General features: G+C 44.4%; 1 protein-coding gene across 2 annotated transcripts in view; it reads right to left on the reverse strand.

Annotated features, from left to right (window-relative positions):
- Positions 1–2570: 2570 nt before the first annotated feature.
- Positions 2571–27488, reverse strand: part of LOC126266815 (uncharacterized) — a 56299-nt gene continuing 31381 nt past the window's right edge. Inside the window, exons 2-3 of one of the 2 annotated variants that reach the window (XM_049971370.1) lie at positions 16645–16814; positions 2571–2781 (exon numbers count right to left, since the gene is read on the reverse strand). In XM_049971370.1, the coding sequence (XP_049827327.1) occupies positions 2664–2781; positions 16645–16814 (288 nt within the window). In that variant the 3' untranslated portion in view covers positions 2571–2663. The remainder of the gene's footprint in view (positions 2782–16644; positions 16815–27488) is intronic. The other variant, XM_049971371.1, reaches the window with a different exon arrangement.

Consider the following 27488-nt stretch of genomic DNA (forward strand, 5'->3'; position numbering starts at 1 on the left):
ACTTTGAACACTATTAAGTTAAATACATTGTTTGTTCTCTATCAAAATCTTTCATTTGCTAACTATGCCTATCAGTAGTTAGTGCCTTCAGCAGTTTGAATCTTTTATTTAGCTGGCAGTAGTGGCGCTCGCAGTATTGCAGGAGTTCGAGTAACGAAGATTTTTGTGAGGTAAGTGAGTCATGAAAGGTATAGGTTATTGTTAGTCAGGTCCATTCTGTTGTAGGGATTTTTGAAAGTCAGACTGCGTTGCGCTAAAAATATTGTGTGTCAGTTTAGTGTTGATCAGAATAGGCAAAGAGCTAAATGTCTCAGTATGTTCAGTTCTGCTCAGCTGTTTGAAAATCAAATAATGAAAGCGGTTTTCAGCAGTCATTCATAAATTTTTCTAAGGGTACGTTTCAGACGTCACATAATGTATTAATATCACTTTATAATGGAAACTTGGGACGAAATATGTAGTGAAAAATATAGCCAATACAAGAAATTATTAGTAATGTCTGTTTTTAAACTGGAGACTTTCTTTAGTGAAGGTCAGGAGAGGTAGAGGCAGTCCTTGTTACATGTTGCTGCCACAGCAGGTACGATGGCGTACTGAAAAGTAATGCCTCTTAACTTTTTGCATGGAAATTCTTAAAGCTTTCTAAATAAAACAAACGTTATTATATTCTACATATTTATTGTTCACGTCTACATATTTGCACCCTCCGCCGCTAGAGGGCTCCGAAATGTAGTGTCTCAAGTCGCGGTGTGTACCGTAACTATGTCGGTGCGTGAGAAACAGCGTGCTGCAATCGATTTTGGAATTCGAAGAGTTCGTACACACAGGGAGCACCCTCTGCTTCACAATGGCAGTAGCACACAACACTGTGACATCTGCAGTTCGACCCCATAGGTTCACTGCCACTGCCATCAATTATCCTCGATACACTCACAACTTGTATCCTTTCTATTTTTATCTGTTGCCAAAACGTACAGAACACCTTCGACAACTTCACTTTGATAGTGATGAAACGGTGCAAGCAATGGTGAGGTTGTGGCTCCGTCAACAATGACAAACATTGTGCAGTTATGGTATCAATAAACTGGATTCTCGTTGGAAGAAATGTGTTCGTCGACAGGGTAACGATGTTGAGCAAAAAATACACTGCTGGCCATTAAAATTGCTACACCACGGACATGACGTGCTACAACGCGAAATTTAACCGACAAGAAGAAGATGCTGTGATATGCAAATGATTAGCTTTTCAGAGCATTCACACAAGGCTGGCGCCGGTGGCAACACCTACAACGTGCTGACATGAGGAAAGCTTCCTACCGATTTCTCATACACAAACAGCAGTTGATCGGTGTTGGCTGGTGAAATGTTGTTGTGATGCCTCGTGTAAGAAGGATACACGCGTACCATCACGTTTCCGAGGTTGATAAAGGTCGGATTGTAGCCTATCGCGATTACGCTTTTTCCTATCGCGACATTGCTGCTCGCTTTGGTCGAGATCCAATGACTGCTAGCAGAATATGGAATCGGTGGGTGCAGGAGGGTAATACAGAACGCCGTGCTGGATTGCAACGGCCTCGTATCACCAACGGTCGAGATGACAGACATCTTATCCGCATGGCTGTAACGGATCGTGCAGCCACGTCTAGATCCCTGAGTCAAGAGATGGTTACATTTACAAGACTACATGAACAGTTCGACGACGTTTGCAGCAGCATGGATTATCAGCTCGGAGACCATGGCTGCGGCTACGCTTGACGCTGCATCACAGACAGGAGCGCCTGCCATGGTGTACTCAACGACGAACCTGGGTGCTCGAATAACAAAACGTCATTTTTTCTGATGAATCCAAGTTCTGTTATCAGCATCATGATGTTCGCGTCCGTATTTGGCGACATCGCGGTGAACGCACATTGGAAGTGTGTATTCGTCATCGTCATACTGGCGTATCACCCGGCGTGATGGTATGGGGTGCCGTTGGTTACACGTCTCTGTCACCTCTTGTTCGCATTGACGGCACTTTGAACAGTGGACGTTACACTTCAGATGTGTTACGACCCGTGGCTCTACCCTTCATTCGATCCTTGCGAAACCCTACATTTCAGCAGGATAATGCACGACCGCATGTTGCATGTCCTGTACGGTCCTTTCCGGATACAGAAAATGTTCGACTGCTACCCTGGCCAGCACATTCTCCAGATCTCTCACCAATTGAAAACGTCTGGTCAATGGTGGCGGAGCAACTAGCTCGGCACAACACGCCAGTCACTATTCTTGAGGAACCGTGGTACTGTGTTGAAGCTGCATGGGCAGCTGTACCTGCACCCCATCCAAGCTCTGTTTGACTCACTGCCCAGGTGTATCAAGGCCGTTATAACAGCCAGATGTGGTTGTTTTGGGTACTGTTTTGTCAGGATATCTGTACCCAAATTGCCTGAAAATGTAATCACATATCAGTTCTAGTCTAATATATTTGTCCAATGAATACCTGTTTATGATCCGAATTTCTTCTTGGCGTAGCAATTTTAATGGCCATTAGTGTACACAGATATGAAGACTAAGGATGTAGAATGTTAATAACCTTTGTTTTATTTAAAAAGCTTTAAGAGTTTTCACATAAAAAATTCGGAGGCATTACTTTTCAGCAGGCGTTCGTAGTTGCTACTTCATCCCCTTCCGACGCCGTTGCCACGGTCCCAGCGGTACGTGTTGAAGCGGTCGCGGCCTTCTTCGTAGCCGTCACGCTGGCCCCTGCCGTATTCGTAGCCCATGTCGTAGCTGCTGCTGCGAGAGAGAGAGGTCGCCATTAGAACATTCAAGTTTGCGAGCTGTTGGCGTAGACGATGCAGAGTGTTGCTTCTTTGACAGATATTATGCGGTAAAATTAGGGAACCACTTTACCAGTTGGTTTACTACGAGTTGCATTAAACAACTAGTACAATACACTTTTTTCTAGGCCATTTCGGTTGAAATGATACGGACTTTGTAGTCAGACTTCGTGGAATATTCCCGCTTCAGCCCGTGTGGTTTCACGAAGTTCTGATAGGTGGCGTCGCAATACGTAGCCTTCAAAATGGCGTCTGTAATGGAGATGCGCTCCAAGTAGAGAGCTGTCACTTAGTTTGTTGTGTCGGAAAACTAGACCATAGCTTATATTCATAGGCGTCCGCAGAATCCCTACGGAGACCTATCAGTGAGCAACAGCACGTTGAGTCTTTGGGGGAAGCGTCTGTCATCATCCAAACATGATCGCGCAAACCTGTCCGATCTCTCTCGTGCTGAACGATCGCACACAGCTGTGACACGTGCAATGTTGGAACGTGCGGACATTCTCATTCGAGGTGATCGCGGATCACAATCAAATATCTCGCTACATAAAAAATGGTTCAAATGCCTCTGAGCACTATGGGACTTAACTTCTAAGGTCATCAGTCCCCTAGAACTTAGAACTACTTAAACCTAACTAACGTAAGGACATCACACGTATCCACGCCCGAGGCAGGATTCAAACCTGCGACCGAAGCGGTCGCGCGGTTTCAGACTGAAGCGCCTAGAACCGCTCGGCCACACCGGCCGGCTAACTCGCTGCATAACTCTCCGTATGTGTTGGTACTGCTGACACACTCATCCACCAGTTGGGGTACTCAAAGGTGGTGGCTGCTGGGTTCCTCGCTGCCTAACAGAAGACCATATAGAGCAACGATGGGTCATGTCTGCGGAGTTGCCTGAGCCTTACGTGGCTAATCGTGACTATTTTTTGCCGAACATCGTCCCAGGCGAATCGGAAACTGAACGACTGTCCGTGAAGTGGCGCCACACCACCTCTCCTCCGAAGAAAAAGTTCAAAGCCGCAGCGTTAGCCGGTAAAGCCTTGCCGACGGGCTTCTGGGCCTCAGGAGGGGTTATTCAGTTTGATGTCCTCCGATGTGGTGCTCTGAAGTGTGTTGTGCTACCCTTAGGGAACTGAAGAAACGAGTTCAATGTATTCGTCGCCACAAAAATACGAACAAATTTCTCTATGATAACGCAAAGCGTCACAGAAGTATGCTTATTCGAGAGCAGCTCTCAAAACTTCATAGGCCATCGCATAGCATGGAGGTTATGTTGAAAAATAAGGCTTTGTAGCCAAAACAGAGGATAAAAACATTGCTTTTTGGGATCTTGAATTAAACCAGTTTGCTTTCAGAAATAAATGTGTTTCGCTAGTTACAGGACGCCAGTCGTATATTCATTAACCCTGGTCTTTCACTTCAAAATTAGTGTGTTGACTACTTTGACGTCAAATCTGAGATCGCTTACACTGTGCATTGGAGTTGTAGTGAACATGTAGCTCTACCACGAAGCATAACAGATATGGAAGTATATGGCACAAATACGCAATGGCTGGAAATACACTTCTGGCCATGAACAATGCAATATCAAGAATAATAGAAAATAACAAAATTTAATTTATTGTGCGTTTCCAGTATAACTGGAAGAATAGATGATTAAATTTATGCATGACGTCGTTATGTGATGGGTGCGAAATTTAGTACACAGGATTGTCACCCATAGAGACTGAAATGGCTCTAGTCTGGATGAGAATCAAATTGGACTGAGGTGGCAGACACGGCTACTTCATTCCATGGTGCTCCGACTCATGTCTCAGATCATAACTCATAACGGCTGGAGAGTTGTGGCATGCCATTATCTCCGTAGCCCATGACCAGATGTTTTCAATGGGTGAGAGAGCAGGAGATCTTGCTGGCAAGGCCACCAATCGAACACCCTTTGTTTTTGTAGGTTTGACTGAGAATTATGTCTCTAATAATGAAAACCTCCTAGGTCGATGGTTCTATCCCAGCTACTGCTCAAAATCTAAATAAAAAGCATCAGAAATGGCGCCAGAAGACTTCCAGTATGAGGAGTCACCCTCATTCTGCCAACGGCCTTGTCGAAGAGGAAGGCAGCGCTGACTTGTTTGGGACACCCTTTTGCCTTGGAGTGTGAAATTGCTTCTAAGCGGCAGACGAATCAGTAATGAACACCAGAATGAGATGCAGACAACAACAGAAACCAGTGTATTAGATCTAATTAAAAAACCAGTTAATCAATCACAATATGTTGTGGTATTACGTATCGGAGGAAGAAAACTGGCGTTCTACGGATCGGAGCGTGGAATGTCACATCCCTTAATCGGGCTGGTAGGTTAGAAAATTTAAAAAGGGAAATGGATAGGTTGAAGTTAGATATAGTGGGAATTAGTGAAGTTCGGTGGCAGGAGGAACAAGACTTTTGGTCAGGTGAATACAGGGTTATAAATACAAAATTGAATTGGGGTAATGCAGGTGTAGGTTTAATAATGAATAGGAAAATAGGAGTGCTGTTAAGCTACTACCAACAGCATAGTGAACGCATTATTGTGGCCAAGGTAGATACGAAGCCCATGTCTACTACAGTAGTACATGTTTATATGCCAACTAGCTCTGCAGATGACGAAGAAATTGAAGAAATGTATGATGAAATAAAAGAAATCATTCAGATAGTGAAGGGTGACGAAAATTTAAGGGTGACTGGAATTCGGTAGTAGGAAAAGGGATAGAAGGAAACGTAGTAGGTGAATACGGATTAGGGCTAAGAAATGAAAGAGGAAGCCTCCTGGTAGGAATTTTGCACAGAGCACAACTTAATCATAGCTAACACTTGGTTCAAGAATCATAAAAGAAGGCTGTATACATGGACGAAGCCTGGAGATACTGACAGGTTTCAGATAGATTATATAATGGTAAGACCGAGATTTAGGAACCAGGTTTTAAATTGTAAGACATTTCCAGGGGTACATGTGGACTCTGACCACAATATATTGGCTATGATCTGTAGATTAAAACTGAAGAAACTGCAGAAAGGAGGGAATTTGAGATGGGACCTGGATAAACTGAAAGAATCAGAGGTCGTACAGAGTTTCAGGGAGAGCATAAGGGGACAATTGATAGGAATGGGGGAAAGACATGCTGTAGAAGAAGTATGGGTAGCTCTGAGGGATGAAGTAGTGAAGGCAGCAGACGATCAAGTAGGTAAAAAGAGGAGGGCTAGTAGAAATCCTTGGGTAAAGGAAGAAATGTTGAATTTAATTGATGAAAGGAGAAAATATATAAATGCAGTAAATGAAGCAGGCAAAAAGGACTACAAACGTCTCAAAAACAAGATCGATAGGAAGTGCAAAATGGTTAATCAGGGATGGCTAGAGGACAAATGTAAGGATGTAGAGGTTTATCTCACTAGGGGTAAGATAGATGCTGCCTACAGGAAAATAAAAAACACCTTTGGAGATAAGAGAACCACTTGTATGAACATAAAGAGTTCGTATGGAAACCCAGTTGTAAGCAAAGAAGGGAAAGCAGAAAGGTGGAAGGAGTATATAGAGGGTCTATACAAGGGCGATGTACTTGAGGACAATATTATGGAAATCGAAGAGGATGTGGATGAAGATGAAATGGGAGATACTTCGTGAAGAGTTTGACAGAGCACTGAAAGACCTGAGTCGAAACAAGGCCCCCAGAGTAGACAACTTTCCATTGGAACTACTGACGGCCTTGGGAGAGTCAGTCCTGACAAAACTCTACCATCTGGTGAACAAGATGTATGAAACAGGCGAAATACCCTCAGACTTCAAGAAGAATATAATAATTCCTTTCCCAAAGAAATCAGGTGTTGACAGATGTGAAAATTACCGAATTATCAGTTTAATAAGTCACAGCTGCAAAATACTAACGCGAATTCTTTACAGACGAATGGAAAAACTGGTAGAAGCCGACCTCAGGGAAGATCAGTTTGGATTCCACCAAAATGTTGAAACACGTGAGGCAATATGGACCCTACAACTTATCTTAGAAAATAGATTATGGAAAGGCAAAACTTCATTTCTAGCATTTGTAGACTTAGAGAAAGCTTTTGACAATGTTGACTGGAATACTCTTTTTCAAATTCTGAAGGTAGCAGGGGTAAAATACAGGGAGTGAAAGGCTATGTACAATTTGTACAGAAACCAAATGGCAGTTATAAGAGTCGAGGGACATGAAAGGGAAGCAGTGGTTGGGAAGGGAGTGAGACAGCGTTGTAGTCTCTCCACGATGTTATTCAATCTGTATATTGAGCAAGCAGTAAAAACAAAAGAAAAATTCGGAGTAGATATTGAAACCCATGAAGAAGAAATAATAACGTTGAGGTTCACCGATGACATTGTAATTCTGCCAGAGACAGCAAAGGACTTGGAAGAGCAGTCGAATGGAATGGACAGTGTCTTGAAAGGAGGATATAAGATGAACACCTACAAAAGCAAAACGAGGATAATGGAACGTAGTCGAATTAAGTCGGGTGATGCTGAGGGAATTACATTAGGAAATGAGACACTTAAAGTAGGAAAGGAGTTTTACTATTTGGGAAGCAAAATAACTGATGATGGTCGAAGTAGAGAGGATATTAAATGTAGATTGGCAATGGCAAGGAAAGCGTTTCTGAAGAAGAAAAATTTGTTAACATCGAATATAGATTTAAGTGTCAGGAAGTCATTTCTGAAAGTATTTGTATGGAGTGTAGCCATGTATGGAAGTGAAACATGGACGATAAATAATTTGGACAAGAAGAGAATAGAAGCTTTCGAAATGTGGTGCTGCAGAAGAATGCTGAAGATTAGGTGGGTAGATCTCATAACTAATGAGGAAGTACTGAATAGGATTGAGGAGAAGTTTGTGGCACAACTTGACCAGAGGAAGGGATCGGTTGGTAGGACATATTCTGAGGCATCAAAGGATCAACAATTTAGCACTGGAGGGCAGTGTGGAGGGTAAAAATCGTAGTGGCAGACCAAGAGATGAATACAGAAAGCAGATTCAGAAAGATGTAGGTTGCAGTAGGTACTGGGAGATGAAGAAAGTTGCACAGGACAGAGTAGCATGGAGAGCTGCATCAAACCAGTCTCAGGACTGAAAACCACAACAACAACAACAACATCATGTATTGATACCACCCCTCGAGCTTCATAGCAACGGAACGGTAAATTTCCGTGTGACATCGATAGCGGTTCCATCGGGATCTGGCGGACGCAATAGCGCGAGCCTGCTGGTCCACATCTCCTGCAACTCAGGACTTCGACCGTCCTCTGCCTCCGCGATATGAGACGGCGGGTGGCACCAGCTCAGCCCACTCGCGCTCGGAACCATTACGCTCCAAGACTATAGTGCGCGCTTTTGCTCAGATAGTCTCATCCTACTTGACAGTGTAACAGCTGGACTCATTCTCTTGCAGTATTATTTGCAGTGTCTTCGTACACCTGGACAAATAAAAGTTAAATAAATCTTCTGTTTGTAGTGTTAACTTTTTCGCTGAATATTTCTGTTCCTGTACAACTTTCCTATGCCAACAGATGCCGCACCACTCTGTGGCCCACCTATTCGTATCATTATATACGAATTCGAGCAGAACACATGCAGTTCTATAGGATAAATTCGTTTTCAAAGCAGGAGAGCATTTGTGCTCCGTTATGGTATTCTGATTTTTTGTGAGATTGCTTATTAGCAATGTGAAATTCATTCAAAGTTTTGTGTACATAAATATGATGATAGCGTTATGTTAAGATAACATATTGTGGTTGTTGTTGTGGTCTTCAGTCCTGGGCTGGTTTGATGCAGCTCTCCATGCTACTCTATCCTGTGCAATCTTCTTCATCTCCCAGTACTTACTGCAACGTACAGCCTTCTGAATCTGCTTAGTGTATTCATATTTTGGTCTCCCTCTATGATTTTTACCCTCCACGCTGCCCTCCAATGCTAAATTTGTGATCCCTTGATGCCTAAGAACATGTCCTACCAACCGGTCCCTTCTGCATGTCAAGAAAAATTGTTTTACAAAAAGTCCTATGTTAGTTTGCGAAGATATGTGTTCCATCAACAATTTGTACTTCTCCATGACACACGGCCGTAAGTAAAATTTTGTTAATATTTTGACAAGAGAGAAATTTTATGATATCTTAAGACAATTCTGTGCACATATTTCCACTTATTCTTTCGTTTGTTTATGGATGGTGGCACAAAATAAAATTCTACTTTATTTATAATGTTGTAATCTGCTGTAACCTGAGTCGTTTCCACAGCAGTTAACCTCCATGTGATCCACTTTGTATATTAACAGTTCGTCACTAATATTACAAGGCCAAATATAGAGTGTTTTCTGAACTTTGGCAATAGATAGATGCTCTTCAGTGTGTTGTAAGATCTCTTCCTACTGGGCAACGTCTTTTACGATCTGTTCTGTATTGAAGATCACTTGTTAATTCAGTAGTGTCTGGTGCTTCGTCACGAAATTAAGAGACGCTGTACCTACTTTTGTATTTGAGTTTGATAGTTTATACTGATTTTGAGTTGTATCAAAATTGGTTACGATTTCAAAGTGTAAGTCCTCAGTAAGTTGTGTAATCTCTTTACTATATTTAAGATCGTCTTTGTGATGATACATGTGCCTTTTTTTGGTTTTTATCGTATGCGGATACCAAAAACTAGTCTGTTAACAATTGAAACCAGGTGTGTGATAAATTCTGGAGTAATACAGCTGAGTGGAAACGTGAGTTTTCAAAATTTAAGTATCTTGAAGGAAGATCTTTTGAATAGTTCAGACGATAGTTCACTCACCCGTGAAAAATGTCTCACATTCGAGTCTCTGTCCCGCACATGATTTTAATCTGCCAGGGAGTGTCTCAGTCACTAAAGTGGAAGGTCTTCGGGTTCCTCTGCAATACACTTCTGTCACAATCAGTAACAGATGAAAGGAAAATTCCTGGCGCTTTTCTGTTCATAAGAATTATATCTGAAAAACAATCATTCTCAAATGAAAGTGCTAAAATGACGTCCATTTTGCCTTCTAGTTCCATACAATCCCTTTAACCGACCGAAGAACCTTTTAACAAATTTCCATGAAACAGATACGTCGCTTCTATCGGGAACGAAGAAGGAAGAGAATTATTTAATTATGGGTGGCTTCAATAATGCAACCTGGAGAGAGAGGATTTACCCATAAGTAATATCCTATGGAACAGTGGGAACTGACTACTTCCCCAACCTGCCTCCAGCAAATAAAAATAGAAAAAAGAAGTAATTTAAGAAAACTTATAATAGTTAATCCTATGTTACAGGATCACAAATACATTTCAAAATTAGCACGGATTGAGTTAGCTCTGCCCGTATGTGGAAGCCGAAGCATCCATAATTTTCATTTGATAGGATCACTAGGAATGATCCTTACAGCCTTGCATCAACACGTATCCCAGCTACTGCTCAACATTTGAATAAAAATCATCAGAAATGGCGGCCGAAGACTTCGGGTGTAAGGAGTCACTAATTTTGACAGCGGTCTGGCCAAAGAGGGCGAGGAAGCTTTCCACACGCAGCCCGGACGGATATCATTCACTACTGCATAGTTTTAAAAGTTTGAGCGGACGATTGCAATACTAATTTTGTAGTGTTCAGCCCACTCCTCGACAAAACTGGTGGCATAATAACTAATGATGATGTAACGAAAAGTCAACCGACAGGTCATTTTAATTTTTGGTGGCTTGGCGCAGTGGTCCATCATTTCTTATTTATTGCTATCTTTTCATCTCTGAGTACTTACTACACAGGACACTCACGTTCGTCCTTCCAATGACAATTTACCTATACCTTAGCACACATGCCAATAATAAGACTCTTCAACTGGAGATAGCTCTGAATAGAATTATTCTCTCCTTTACTCTTTCTAGCACCTCTTCGTTTCGAACTCTTTGAGTTTTGATAATCTTTGTCTATACTAATTTTTATATGCTTTCCGTATCTTTTCCTACATGTTCACTATTAACTTCCGTCCATTTATGTGTTACATACTTTTCAAAAACATTTTGATTAGTTCAGTATAACTACGCGGCGTTTTAGGATGAATAGTACATATTTTATGAGGTGAAGGAAAAATAAGCGCGTCACATTCGAGTCTCTATCACACACAACAGGTGCAAACATGTAACTGTTTTGTATCGGTTGTGACTAATTAGTTGCCACTATTTAAGTTCCAACCCTCGTATGTGCACGCCGCTATCCCATGAGTTTTGTAACTTCAGTGTAGACAGATTGTCAACGAAAATATAAATGCTTTGTAGAGACACATTTTCAAGAACGAATGTAAATGTGTCATGTGGTGTGATAGACCGTCACCTGATCGGGCCCTTTGTGCTATCGTATCGTGTTATATGACCCAGCTATCTGGACTTCCCTGAAAAAGAGCTTCCAGCGTTATTTGAAGAGGTTTCTTTGAGTACAGGTATGGATATCGTTTTCCAGAATGACGGGTCCCTGAATATTCTAATCATCAAGTGACACTTAATCTAAATGTAACAAGACCCGGAACATGGGCTGGCAGAAATGGTGGCCTTCCCTTGGGCGCCAAGATCCCCCGACTTTAACCCATCAGATTTTTACTTATGAGGATGAGGCAAACTGATCGTATTACGAATAGTGCTAGCCTCTGAAAAGGGCGCCAAGATGGCCTCAGAAGAACAACGCAAAAGTGCACTGAAGTTGGGCGTGGGAGTTATGAAAGTTGGAAACTAATCATTTGCCTTTACTTAATACCTTCCGTAAGTAATTTTTGGATTAAATTTCAACAGTTGTATTCCTGTTGCCAATAAAAATTCGACCCACGTCGTACTGAATGTTTCATTGGACTTAATATATACTACCATCTACCCTTATATTTAGTATACGTCCTGAAAGATCCTGTGTTAGATACCACTAAAGAGTCTTTTAAAGGATGCATTCTTGTTTTTTCAGTGATCCTGTGAAACGAGGTTGCCAGTATACAAAAATGTTTGAGTACTTAAATTTTGAGGTCCGACTATGGCTGGCATGATAGATATGGAAGCACCGAGATGTTGAAACCAGCCTTCGGGTTGATGAGAGCCTTACCTTTCCTTACTTCTACTATTAAGTCATTCCTAATTAAAATGTCAAGAATATAGGGTTCTACAGCTTTTTGTTAGTTACTGCTTTTATTCGTCCTTTACCATATCCTGGAAATGATATGTAGGCTGTAGATATTGAATTAGTTTCTTTCGTAGCCTTTGAATAACAGCATTTTTTTTGTCATCTGTCTTCTGACTGGTCTGATGTGGCCCGCTACGAATTCCTCTCCTGTATCAGTCTCTTCATCTCAGAACAGTACTTGCAACCTGAATCCTAAATTATTTTCTGGATGTATTCCACCCTCTGTCTTGCTCTACAGCTTTCACCTCTACAGCTTCCTGCTTTTGTTGATGTTAATCTGCCCATTCCGTTCAACTGTTCTTCCAATTCCTTTGCTGTCTCTGACAGAATTACAATGTCATCGGCGAACTTTAAAGTTTTTATTTCTTCTCCATGGATTTTTAATACCTACTCTGAATTTTTCTTTTGTTTCCTTTGCTGCTTGCTCAATATACAGACTGAATAATATTGGGGATAGGCTACAGCCCTGGGTCACTCCCTTCCCAACCATTGCTTCCCTTTCATGTCCCTCGACTCTTATAACTGCCATCTGGTTTCTGTTATTGTGATATAGTTAAACAATTTTCAGAGAGCAATGCCGAGCGATTTTAACCTTTTTCTGCTCCTACTCACTTCCAACATTCGGCCTAACCTTCAGTTTGCGGAGCAGACCAAGGCGCCGCCTTCCAGGCGTGATACAAAAGTCACCAATCCCGATGTAATTTTTGTCGCTGTTCTCATTTCTGCTATTTCTCACTACTTTCGATTCACTTCGATTCGCTCTCAATCCGTGTTTTGTTCTCATCAGACTGTTCATTCCATTCAGCAGATTTTGTAATATTTCTTCAGTTTGACGGAGGATGGCAAAGTCAGGAAATCTGTGATTGATTTACTCATCTACATCTACATCTACATGATTACTCTGTAATTCACATTTAAGTGCTTGGCAGAGGGTTCATCGAACCACAATCATACTATCTCTCTACAATTCCACTCCCGAACAGTGCGCGGGAAAAATGAACAACTAAACCTTTCTGTTCGAGCTCTGATTTCTCTTATTTTATTTTGATGATCATTCCTACCTATGTAGGTTGGGATCAACAAAATATTTTCGCATTCGGAAGAGAAAGTTGGTGACTGAAATTTCATAAAAAGGTCTCGCCGCGACGAAAAACGTCTTTGCTGTAATGACTTCCATCCCAACTCGTGTATCATATCTGCCACACTCTCTCCCCTATTACGTGATAATACAAAACGAGCTGCTCTTTTTTGCACCCTCTCGATGTCCTCCGTCAATCCCACCTGGTAACTATCCCACACCGCGCAGCAATATTCTAACAGAGGGCGAACGAGTGTAGTGTAAGCTGTCTCTTTAGTGGACTTGTTGCATCTTCTAAGTGTCCTGCCAATGAAACGCAACCTTTGACTCGCCTTTCCCACAATATTATCTATGTGGTCCTTCCAACTGAAGTTGTTCGTAATTTTAACACTCAGGTACTTAGTTGAATTGACAGCCTTGAGAATTGTACTATTTATCGAGTAATCGAATTCCAACGGATTTCGTTTGGAACTCATGTGGATAATCTCACACTTTTCGTTATTTAGCGTCAACTGCCACCTGACACATACAGCAATCTTTTCTAAATCGCTTTGCAACTGATACTGGTCTTCGGATGACCTTACTTGATGGTAAATTACAGCATCATCTGCGAACAATCTAAGAGAACTGCTCAGATTGTCACCCAGGTCATTTATATAGATCAGGAACAGCAGAGGTCCCAGGACGCTTCCCTGGGGAACACCTGATATCACTTCAGTTTTACTCAATGATTTGCCGTTTATTACTACGCACTGTGACCTTTCTGACAGGAAATCATGAATCCAGTCGCACAACTGGGACGATACCCCATAGGTCCGCAGCTTGATTAGAAGTCGCTTGTGAGGAACGGTGTCAAAAGCTTTCCGGAAATCTAGAAATACGGAATCAACTTGAGATCCCCTGTCGATAGCGGCCATTACTTCGTGCGAATAAATAGCTAGCTGCGTTGCACAAGAGCAGTGTTTTCTGAAGCCATGCTGATTAAGTGTCAATAGATCGTTCCCTTCGAGGTGATTCATAATGTTTGAATACAGTATATGCTCCAAAACCCTACTGCAAACTGACGTCAATGATATAGGTCTATAGTTAAATAGATTACTCCTACTACCCTTCTTAAACACTTGTGCGACCTGCGCAATTTTCCAATCTGTAGGTACAGATCTATCGGTGAGCGAGCGGTTGTATATGATTGCTAAGTAGGGAGCTATTGTATCAGCGTAATCTGAATGGAACCTAATCGGTATACAATCTGGACCTGAAAACTTGCCAGTATCAAGCGATTTGAGTTGCTTCGCAACCCCTAAGGTATCTACTTCTAAGAAACCCATGCTAGCAGATGTTCGTGTTTCAAATTCTGGAATATTCCGTTCGTCTTCCCTGGTGAAGGAATTTCGGAAAACTGCATTCAATAACTCCGCTTTAGCGGCACAGTCGTCGGTAACAGTACCATCGGCACTGCGCAGCGAAGGTATTGACTGCGTCTTGCCGCTTGTGTACTTTACATACGACCAGAATTTCTTCGGATTTTCTACCAAATTTCGAGACAATGTTTCGTTGTGGAACCCACTGAAGGCATCTCGCATCGAAGTCCGTGCCAAATTTCGCGCGTCTGTAAATTTTAGCCAATCTTCGGGATTTCGCGTTCCTCTGAACTTCGAATGCTTTTTCCGTTGCCTCTGCAACAACGTTCGGACCTGTTTTGTGCACCATGGGGGATCAGTTCCATCTCTTACCAATTTATGAAGTATGAATCTCTCAATTGCTATTGCTACTATATCTTTGAATGGCGCTAGCTGCGCAGCATTTGTGCACCGCCGCCGTCAGTGTCAGCCAGTTTGCCGTGGCATACGGAGCTCCATCGCAGTCTTTAACACTGGTAGCATGCTGCGACAGCGTGGACGTGAACCGTATGTGCAGTTGACGGACTTTGAGCGAGGGCGTGTAGTGGGCATGCGGGAGGCCGGGTGGACGTACCGCCGAATTGCTCAACACGTGGGGCGTGAGGTCTCCACAGTACATCGATGTTGTCGCCAGTCGTCGGCGGAAGGTGCACGTGCCCGTCGACCTGGGACCGGACCGCAGCGACGCACGGATGCACGCCAAGACCGTAGGATCCTACGCAGTGCCGTAGGGGACCGCACCGCCACTTCCCAGCAAATTAGGGACACTGTTGCTCCTGGGGTATCGGCGAGGACCATTCGCAACCGTCTCCATGAAGCTGGGCTACGGTCCCGCACACCGTTAGGCCGTCTTCCGCTCACGCCCCAACATCGTGCAGCCATCCTCCAGTGGTGTCGCGACAAGCGTGAATGGAGGGACGAATGGAGACGTGTCGTCTTCAGCGATGAGAGTCGCTTCTGCCTTGGTGCCAATGATGTTAGTATGCGTGTTTGGCGCCGTGCAGGTGAGCGTCACAATCAGGACTGCATACGACCGAGGCACACACGGCGAACACCCGGCATCATGGTGTGGGGAGCGATCTCCTACACTGGCCGTACACCTCTGGTGATCGTCGAGGGGACACTGAATAGTGCACGGTACATCCAAACCGTCATCGAACCCATCGTTCTACCATTCCTAGACCGGCAAGGGAACTTGCTGTTCCAACAGGACAATGCACGTCCGCATGTATCCCTTGCCACCCAACGTGCTCTAGAAGGTGTAAGTCAACTACCCTGGCCAGCAAGATCTCCGGATCTGTCCCCCATTGAGCATGTTTGGGACTGGATGAAGCGTCGTTTCACGCGGTCTGCACGTCCAACACGAACGCTGGTCCAACTGAGGCGCCAGGTGGAAATGGCATGGCAAGCCGTTCCACAGGACTACATCCAGCATCTCTACGATCGTCTCCATGGGAGAATAGCAGCCTGCATTGCTGCTAAGGTGGATATACACTGTACTAGTGCCGACATTGTGCATGCTCTGTTGCCTGTGTCTATGTGCCTGTGGTTCTGTCAGTGTAATGATGTGATGTATCTGACCCCAGGAATGTGTCAATAAAGTTTCCCCTTCCTGGGACAATGAATTCACGGTGTTCTCATTTCAATTTCCAGGAGTGTAGAACAAACAGACACCACGCTGAATGTTAGAAATGGGGATTGGTTCAAATGGCTCTGAGCACTATTGGACTTAACATCTATGGTCATCAGTCCCCTAGAACTTAGAACTACTTAAACCTAACTAACCTAATGACAGCACACAGCACCCAGCCATCACGAGGCAGAGAAAATCCCTGACCCCGCCGGGAATCGAACCCGGGAACCCGGGCGTGGGAAGCGAGAACGCTACCGCACGACCACGAGGTGCGGGCAAATGGAGATTGTCTCTTAGAAAAACATGTAAGTAACAAATGTAATACAAGAGAGGCCATGTTTCATACAGCCACACTCGTTTTATTTGAGGAGCTTTAAAATACAAAACTCGGGTAAACATTTTGTTAATAAGTTGTTAGCGCAGTGTAGAGTTTGAGTGTCGTGGGACTTGTGGCACAGCGGCTGCGTGCTGGGTCAGCCGCGCGCCACGCCGTACCCGCGGCCCCTGCGGTACGTGTCGTAGTTGCGGTCGCGGGCGTCCTCGTAGCCGTCGCGCCGGCCCATCTCGTACTCGTAGCCGCGTTCGTAGTCCCTCCTGTCGTAGCCCAGCACGCGCTGCGCCTCGGCCAGCAGCGGCGCCGCCACCAGCGCCACCACCATCACCACCTGCCACACAACACACACGCCTCACGAGTCTGCTCGTGTCAACAAGTACACTGCTGGCCACTGAAATTCCTGCACCACGAAGATGACGTGCTACAGGCGCGAAAGTTAGCTTTCCAGAGCATTCACACAACGTTGGCGCCGGTGGAGACACCTACAAAAGCTGATATGAGGAAAGTTTCCAGCCGCTTTCTCATACACAAACAGCAATTGACCGGCGTTGCCTGGTGAAACGTTGTTGTGATGCCGCGTGTAAGGAGGAGAAATGCGTACCATCGCGTTTCCGACTTTGATAAAGGTCGGATTGTAGCCTATCCCGATTGCGGTTTATCGTATCGCGACATTGCTGCTCGTGTTGGTCTAGATCCAATGACAGTTAGCAGAACATCCAATCGCTGTGCTCAGGAGGGTAATACGGAACGCTGTGATGGATCCCAACGGCCTCATATCACTATCAGTCGAGATGACAGGCATCTTATCTGCATGGCTGTAACGGATCGTGCAGCCACGTCTCGATCCCTGACTCAACAGATGCGGACTTTTGCAAGACAGCAAGCATCTGCACGAACAGTTTGACGACGTTTGCAGAAGCATGGACTATCAGCTCGGAGACCGTGGCTGCAGTTACCCATGACGCTGCATCACAGGCAGGAGCGTCTTCGATGGTGTATTCGACGACGAACCTGGGTGCAAGAATGGTAAAACATGATTTTTCGGATGAATCCAGCTTCTGTTTACAGCATCATGATGGTCGCACCCATGTTTGGCGACATTGCGGTGAACGCACATTGGAAGCCTGTACTCGTCATTGCCATAATGGCGTATCACCCTGCAGGTCACCTCTTGTTCGCATTGACCCCACTTTGAACAGTGGACGTTACATTTCAGATGTGTTACGACCCGTGGCTCTACCCTTCATTCGATCCCTGCCAAACCCTACTTTTCAGCAGGATAATGCACGACCGCATGTTGCAGGTCCTGTACGGGCCTTTCTGGATACAGAAAATGTTCGACTGCTGTCCTGGCCAGCACATTCTCCATATCTCTCACCAGTTGAAAAAGTATGGTCAATGGTGGCCGAGCAACTGTCTCGTCACAATACACAAGTCACTACTCTTGATGAACTGTGGTAACGTGTTGAAGCTGCATGGGCAGCTGTACCTGTACTCGCCATTCAAGCTCTGTTTGACTCAATGCCCATGCGTATCAAGGCAGTTATTACGGCCAGAGGTGGGTGTTCTGGGTACTGATTTCTCAGGATCTATGCACCAAAATTGGGTGAAAATGTAATCATATGTCAGTTCCAGTATAATATATATGTGTCAAATGAATACCAGTTTATGATTTGGATTTCTTCTTGGTGTGGCAATTTTAATGGCCAGTCGTGTACACAGATATGAAGAATAAGGATGTAGAATGTTAATAACCTGGTAGGAAGAAACGAAATGAGACACTTAAAGGAGTTTTGCTTTTGGGGAGCAAAATAACTGATGATGGTCGAAGGGGAGAGGATATCAAATGTAGACTGTCAATAGCAAGGAAAGCTTTTCTGAAGAAGAGAAATTTGTTAACATCGAGTATAGATTTAACTGTCAGGAAGTCGTTTCTGAAAGCATTTGTATCGAGTGTAGCCATGTATGGAAGTGAAACATGGACGATATATATTTTGGACAAGAAGAGAACAGAAGCTTTCGAAATGTGGTGCAACAGAAGACTGCTGAAGATTACATGGGTAAATCACATAACTAATGAGAAGGTATTGATTAGAATTGGGGAGAAGAGGAGTTTGTGGCACAACTTGTCTAGAAGAAGTGACCGGTTGGTAAGATATGTTCTGAGACATTAGGGGACCACAAATTTAGAATTGGAGGGCAGCGTGGAGGGTAAAAATCGTAGAGAGAGACCAAGAGATGAATGCACTAAGCAGAATCAGAAGGATGTATGTTGCAGTAAGCACTGGGAGATGAAGAAGCTTGCACAGGATAGAGTAGCATGGAGAGCTGCATCAAACCAGCCTCAAGACTGACGAGCACTACAACAACAGATGACACGTAAACAACGTGTCATAACATTTATGTGTCATCTACCAGAGCTGAAGGAGCGGCGCCTTGATGAGGATTGCGCATATTTTTTAGATTTAATATGTCATGTCCCGTAGGATTAAGTTGAGGAGGAATTCTCCTTGCTCATGGAATGAGTCCGTACATGAAATTGTAACAGAAGAGTACTAATAGACAAAATGAGATGTATACGAATCTTTTGCAGACGGCAAACCATAAGTTTAAGTAAACATAATCAGTATCGTTCATCAGTCTTGGACATATACTAGAATAGACCGATAGAAGAAATAGAAAAGATCCAACGAAAAATGGCACGTTTCGTGGCAGAACTGTTTCAGCTACATCTTCTGTAAGGGACAGAAGAGACCAACAGCACGCGATAGCTTCAGGTGACAAAACACGTCCACAACTATAGCTATAGAGGTGTCCTACTCTGCTAACCTGGTGACGTTTGAAATCAAACAAGTTTGAATCTTGTTGCTGTGGCTCAAATGACGTTGGCCAATAACAGCTACTAGTCTTCTCGACATCGCGATGGAGTGGACTTACCCGGTGCTCTGAAATAAGTATAATTTGATTTTTAGAAAAGTTTTCGGAGAAGAAATTTGACTCTTCTGTATCTTATAACTTGATATATTTGCTCGATAAAGGGCAGATTTTTTTTTCGTTATTCGTTGTGGCTATTGCGCTGCACGAAACTAAGTAAATGGCTGCAGGGATTTTTCAAATTTTTGCAGAGGTAAAAACGCACTACGTAGACTTCGCGTATAATTCATTTTAGGCCATACTTCATTAGATATGAGATGTAGCCAACATGTCGAAGTTTTATTTAAAGTTGAGAACAGACTGACACCTCTTTTCATTCTGGAGATGCTACTTTTTATATCCACCGATTCGTCGCGTGGATGCACCCAATTCCTTCCCTGCAGATCGGGGAACATGTGGCCTAAAAATTGTCATGTTTCATGAGCGGTTCGAGATACCGAAAGGAGGATTTTTGAAAAACGTTTTCGTCAAATCGATTGGGCGGAGCGAAAACAAGGCTCCCCATAAATTATACAATGGGTTTTTATTCGAATTTTCTTAGCCAATTATTGTATCGTACAGAATCCCAGTTACGGCACAAAAGTTAACAACACGAATCGATGCCGCAGACATTAGCGAGGACTCGCTGCAGTCCCCAACGACGCTAGGGAGGCGCTCTTGCGAACCACGCCTCCTCTTTCAGCATGGCAGCGTCCTCACACTGAGGTCAATATAGTGTGGAGCTAGCAGTAGCTCTGCCCAGTTGGAGACCTCAGCTACAGCAGCCAACACGAAGTCAAAGTTTCCGATAAACTTGTAGAGTTTTTAATATTGAAGATTGTACATCAAGAGAACAATTTGTTAATTAGTGCATCAGGTGATGCTTTGCTAGTCTATGGCAGTTTTAAATTACCGAATACTCCTGTGCCAAAGGAATGTGTCAGAATTAAGTAAATCCTTTATTTATTTGTGTAACAAAGTGAACGAATGTTTCATGTGTTCCAGTTCGATGGGCCCTCTGCCTGACGTTTGGTTTGTGAGTCGCTCATCTGCGTGCTCATCAGAGCCCGTACGAATTCACAGTTTTTACACAGTCCAATGTTTTGTTCGCAGTCCAGTCTAGCCACTGTCACAAATGATGACGATGAAATGATGAGGACAACACAAACATCCCGGCCGGCAATCGAACCCAGGACCCCATGATCCAGAGGCAGCAACGCTAGCCACTAGACCACGAGCTGCGAATCCTCTGCCAGAGGAATTAAAGAACCGACAGTTATTGCCGGCCGAAAGTAGCGTCTCCTGGTTACAACAAATGGCGACGACGATCGGCGTTTAACCGGCTCGTATCCCACACCAGCTCCCTGCCCGTGGAACACGTCTTTTTTTTTTAATATTTTTTTGCTCTGCTTCTAGTTAGTTGTATTAGTGTGTAACATTCTGTTTCAACACGTCTGAGCTGCCACGGGAAATGTCTCTAACCGAACTTGCACAGTTTCAGACACAGCGGATAGAATGCTTGTTGCTCACTGTCAGGCTATTGACGTCTTTACTGAAGAACCAAGCAGCACCGCTGACGATAACTGCTCCCAAATTAGCCCAGACCACAGCCAAGGCGATGAATGGTCGAACTACAGAGCGCCATTAGAGGCACACTTCGTCGCTTACAAAATAACAGGTATAGAGCGTGATAACCCCCGTCGGAGGTTCGAGTCCTCCCTCGGACATGGATGCGTGTGCGTGTGTGTGTGTGTGTGTGTGTGTGTGTGTGTGTGTGTGTGTATGCTGTCGTTTGCGTAAGTTAGTTTAAGTTAGATCAAGTAGTGTGTAAGCCTACGGACCAATGACCTTAGCAGTTTCCTCCCATAGGAACTCACCACAAATTTCCAAAAGCGAGTGATGCTTACTTTTTGTCAACCGTTAGTACTGAAGTGTATCGCCTCTATATTAAAGTCTATGGAGAAACAGTTCCCAAAAAAGTTGCATACTACGAACTTGTGAAATTCTTAGATGGCTGCTTTGACAGTCAGATCCCTGTAACTACTGCACGGTTTAAATATTTTCTACTGAAGCAGCAGCCTGTTCACACAGTCAGACAATGGATGACGGAACGCGGAGGTCTCACCGGGCATTGCAAGTTTAAGTGTTCATGTGGTATTAAGTATAGTGACATAATGTTACGTGGTGCTATTACACAGAACGAATCTGACTCCCGCATTCACGCTGCTATTCTAAGAATTCAAAAGAGGTTCAAATGGCTCTAAGCACTATGGGACTTAACATCTGAGGTCGTTAAGTCCCCTAGACTTAGAACTACTTAAACCTAACAAAGCAAAGGACATCACACACATTCATGCCCGAGGTAGGATTCGAACCTGCGACCGTAGCAGCCTAGAACCGCTCGGCCACAGGGACCGGCGCATTTCTAAAACTATCAGACCATTATTTAGAAAAGTTCTGTCTGTAGTGGAATTTCAAACGATTGTGGACTCCACAGAATTTTATTTTGAGGCTTCGTATATTTATTTTGTTCTTAGCGCACCTGACCTTCTCATGTACAGAACAGTGTTCAAGTAATTAAGAACAGTGCTCCGACAAAGAGTAAGAGCAGTAAGAACAGTAGAACTAAAAGCTTTCAATCTCGTAGCACGCGGGGTGTGTTAAAAACTGGGAGAAAATCGTTTCCTCAGTGTTTTTCGAGGCGTGGTTGGAAAAATTGTCCGTGCCATAATGCTAGTTGCTCTCAATGTGGACGTTAAGGTCATATTCAGACTGTGTGTTTATGCGGCAGGCAAGGCAAAGCCGATAGCCGCGGTCGTGTTGGCGCACAGCAGCCCCGACAGCACTCTTAACAGGCATACGTAGTACAGACCGTGCACTCACTGAAGCAAGAGCTCAACCTAGCGATATGGAGAAGCATGCGAACAAATTTTTTGTTCATTTAAAACAGAACATAAGACAATCACGTTACAGTTGGACAGTTGTGCTTTGTTTCCCTGATAAATGAAGACACTTACGCTAGAATTAGTAGCCCACCTCTACGGCAGCCTGCTTCTGTTTTGTCTGCCGAGAAATTCTAGTTCTTGTCATGTGTAGTTTGCCAGCAACTTTTCTGGCGGTGACAAAGTATGTTACTTTTCATGCACTAAATTCTAAGAACACTGCAGACATTTTGCATCAGATTTGTTTGATTTACTCAGTTTGTGCATTCAGAACAATGTGTTACAAATTAGTGATTCTCAGTCTCAAACAAATTTTCAGTCTTGTGAAGTTCAGCTATATAAACCCGGGGGGGGGGGGGGGGGGGGAGAGGGAGAAAGGGCTGAAGACTTTGAAGCACACATCTCAGTGCAAGACGTCGCACAGGCTCAGTTTCTCCACTTCCGACCTGTCCTCCATGCATTACGTGAGCAATTGCTCAGGAATTGCAAAGATGGCACGACAATGGGGTTACCCATCTCGTTTCTGCAAGCCAATGAGCATCATCATTCGTCATCCTATAAGAGCCTTTGTGTCGTTTACCTTTGTGTGCGGTCTTTAAGGCAACAGTAAAACCATAAAAGTAATGGATTGCTTTCCTGTTCCACATGCGGAGGAATTGTTGGACAGATTGGGACAGGCAATTACTTTCAAAGATAGATTTTCAAGAGGCATATGTACTGTTACCGCTGGACAAACAGTCCAAACAACGTTTTGTGATAAACACTCACTTAGGTTTGTTCCAATTTAAAGTACTAAAATTTGAAAGTACTTCAGGGTGTGCAATTTTATGGAACAGTTAACAACCAAAGTCACTTCTTGTACTATCTCGACGATATTGGTGTCTTGGGTTGTATGTCTGCTGGACATTTAGCAAAATTACACTGCATATTTCAAATTGTAACTGCTGCTGGTTATAGCGTGCAACAAGGGCAAGTTATCCTTCTTCAGAAATAATTGAACTATTTAGGTCGTGCAATAAATGCACAGAGTATAAATCCAACTACATCTCACTTGGTTGCGATTAGAGACCTTCTGGACCCCGTAACATTAAGGAGCTCCAATCAGGGGAAGCTCAACTATTTTATAAAATTTATTCCTAACGCTGTACAAACTACTGCTTTGCTTAACCGCTGCGCCTGAAAAATGTACCTTTTGTGTGGTCCAGAGAATGTCAGGACCAATTTCAGCAGTTGAAAGAGGCATTACGCAGTCATAGATGTTTGATTCACTTTGACCCAACTGCACTACTGCCCATTAAAACTGCTACACCAAGAAGAAATGCAGATGATAAACAGGTAATCATTGGATAAATATATTATACTAGAACTGACATGTGATTACATTTTCACGCAATTTGGTGCATAGATACTGAAAATCAGTACCCAGAACAACCACCTCTGGCCTTGATACACCTGGGCATTGAGTCAAACAGAGCTTGGATGGCGTGTACAGGTACAGCTGCCCATGCAGTTTCAACACGATACCACAGTTCATCAAGAGTAGTGACTGGCGTCTTTTGACGAGCCACTTGCTCGGCCACCATTGACCAGACGTTTTCAATTGGTGAGAGATATGGAGAATGTGCTGGCCAGGGCAGCAGTCTAACATTTTCTGTATCCAGAAAGGCCCGTACAGGACCTGCAACATGCGGTCGTGCATTATATTGCTGAAATGTAGGGTTTCGCAGGGCTAGAAAGAAGGGTAGAGCCACGGGTCGTAACACATCTGAAATGTAACGTCTACTGTTGAAAGTGCCGTCAGTGAGAACAAGAGGTGATCGAGACGTGTAACCAATGGCACACCATACCATCACGCCGGGTGAAACGCCAGTATGGCGATGACTAATACACGCTTCGAATGTGCGTTTAGCGCGATGTCGCCAAACACAAATGCGACCATCATGATTCTGTAAACAGAACCTAGATTCGTCCGAAAAAATGACGTATCGCCATTCGTGCACCCAGGTTTGTCGTTGAGTACACCATCGCAGGCGCTCCTGTCTGTGATGCAGCGTCAAGGGTAACCGCAGCCACGGTCTCCGAGCTGATAGTCTATGCTGCTGCAAACGTCGTCGAACTGGTTATGCAGATGGTTGTTGATTCAGGGAACGAGACGTGGCTGCACGATCCGTTAGAGCCATGCGGGTAAGATGCCTGTCATCTAGACTGCTAGTTATACTAGGCCATTGGGACCGAGCACGGCGTTCCGTATTACCCTCCTGAACCCACCGATTCCATATTCTGCTAACAGTCATTGGATATCGACCAACGCGAGCAGCAGTGTCGCCTTACGATATACAGCAATCGTGAAAGGCTACAATCCGACCTTTATCAATGTCGGAAACTTGATGGTACGCATTTCACCTCCTTACACGAGACCAGGCAACGCCGGTCAACTGCTGGTGTGTATGAGAAACCAGTTCTAAACTTTTCTCATGTCAGAACGCTGTAAGTATCGCCACCGGCGCCAACCTTGTTTGAATGCTCTGAGAAGCTAATATTTTCAATATCACAGCGTCTTCTTCGTGTCGGTTAAATTTTGCGTTTGTAGCACGTCATCTTGGTGGTGCAGAAATTTTAATGGCCAGTAGTGTAATCTTATTGTGTTAGCTGTGGATACATCTCTCCCATAAGATTGATTTTTCTGATAAGCCTATTGCTCAAACTCAACAAAATGCAGTGTAACAAAAATCAACTTGAAAAAAGGCGCTCGTCATTATCTATGTTGTCACGAAATTCCACCAGTGTATGTACATTCTGAAATTTTCCCGGCGTATTTCTTCTTCCAGTAATTTCCGAGTTTTCAGCCGGATCCCATCAACATTCTACCACGATATTTCGGTCCAGAAACTTCCGGCCATCTTTAGGTGATTAGACGAAGTACTGAAGACACCTGTTTCTTCCCTTTTAGCAATTTCCATTCGCCATTAGGGAAAGGCTGGCAGCAACATAAGCGCTGCTCTTCATCCGAGAGACATAAATAGACAGGAAGTATTTAAAACAATATAAAAAAGAAAACATCGTGGAATATAGAAACAAAAAAGGTGGATCATAAGAAAAGAAGCATACAACGCGGTGACTGTAAACCGGAGATACAAATCTAAAAATTTATGCTACAGAAAGAAACACACACTAGATTAAAAGGCACCAGGCAAAGTACAGCCAGAGCATAAAAAGTCGTAGAACGATGAAAATAGCCACGTGACAGTGTAGCACGGAACAGTCATGGACGAGAAACAGGTCGAGCACACAAATAAAACCACATCACTAGATGACACTGTATAACGGCGCTGAAACACAATACTAATGCAGCACACTGATAACGAATATAAACCTGAGAGGATGTGCCAGGGGGAGGGCACAAGGGAAAGGGGAAAAAGGGAAAAGGAGGCGAGCAGGAGGGGAGAGAAAGGGGGATGAGGTGGGGGGCGCGCCAAAGGAGGGCTGGGGAAGGAAGGGACAGGAGAGAAAGGCAGCAGAGGAGGGGGTTTAGGGACTCAGGGAGGGAAGGAGGAAAATCCGCTCTGGAGGGGAGAGGAAAAACGGGGCCCTGGGAAGGGGGAGAACAAGGCAAGGTTCCAGTTGAAAGGAAGGGTAGATGTCATGGCGAAGTTCAACACCCAGGAGGGGGAGGTGCTGGAAATTGTCCTGATGAAGAGATGGAGGGTGTGGATGCGGAGAGAGGGAGGGATACAGCGACAGAAGCGCGACAACAGGCAGGAGGTGGAGAGGAAGGAGGAAACCAGGAGGTGGTGGGGCAGTATAAAGGATGCGGAGATGTTGGAAGAAAAGGAGGAGGTTGCGGAAGGAAGGCGAATACGGAAGGCAAGAAAGATTACGTGGCATTCGAGGATTTGGAGGGCCTTGTAAAAGCGGGGGAGGGGGGAAGAGATCCAGGCAACACTGGCATAACAGAGGATCAGAGGATAGTACGGATGAGGGATTTGTGGGTGTGGGGAAAGGTGGAAGGATGCAACCCCCATGTCGGACCAGACAGGAGTTTCAGGAGACGGAGGTGGGAATGGGCTGGATAGTCAGGAGTTATCTCAGGGTGGGAGTGAGCTGGATGGGACGACAGTAAATGGTGTGGTAGAAATCGTGGAGATAGAAGGAGCAGGTGGGGCGGCCTGGGTTTTGAAGGGGTTGAGACGAAGGAACTACTGCTTACACCAAGTAGTGAACTGAACAAGGTGGGTTTGGAGGGTGCGTTGGGACCATTGAAGGGTGGGATAGAGAGCCAGGAAGGCGGTGTCATCTGCATATTGGAGGAGGTGGACCGATGGTGGTGATTTGAGCGTATTGGCAGTGTACAGGAGATAGAGAAGAGGGGAGAGGACGGAGCCCTAAGGGGACTCTAGCAGTGGAATAAAAGATATGGAAGTTGTGGAGGGTGACATAGGAAGAATTGCATGAGAGGTAGGTAGTGACAAAACGGACTAAATTGATAGGAAGGGCGTAAGTTTGGATTTTAAACAGGAGACTGGGATGCCATACGTGGTGGTAGGAATTTTGGATGTCGAGGGAAACAGAAATGGCGGAGCGATGGGAGTTAATCTAGAGGGCGAGAAGGCGGACGAGGTTAAGGAGTTGGTCTTTGGTGGAGGAGGAGGGTTGGAAGCCACGATGGGTAAGGGGGAGGAGGTGATGTTGATTAAGGTGCTGATGTATACGATGGGAGAGGATGGAGTGGGTTGTTTGGGGAAGGAGACCAGACAGCGAGGTCATTGATCTCATTGGATTAGGGAAGGACGGGGAAAGAAGTGGGCCGTGCCCTTTCAAAGGAACCATGCCGGCATTTGCTTGGAGCGATTTAGGGAAATCACGGAAAACCTAAATCAGGATAGCCAGACGTGGTATTGAACCGTCGTCCTCCAGGAGAGGATGGATTCGAAGATCTTACTGAAGACGGAGGTGAGGCAGATGGGACGATAGGAAGAGGCGATGGAAGCGGGTTTGTTGGGTTTGAGGAATAAGAGAACGCGGGAAGTCTTCCAAATGTCGGGGTAGAAGCCGGTAGAGAGGATGACGTAATAGATAGTGGCAAGGACAGTCAGGTAGAAGGGGCAATCGTGGTATTTTAGCAAATTCCGCGCATGCGAATCGTATTGGCG

Source organism: Schistocerca gregaria, chromosome 4 (assembly GCF_023897955.1).
Source record: "Schistocerca gregaria isolate iqSchGreg1 chromosome 4, iqSchGreg1.2, whole genome shotgun sequence".
Lineage (NCBI taxonomy): Eukaryota > Metazoa > Arthropoda > Insecta > Orthoptera > Acrididae > Schistocerca > Schistocerca gregaria.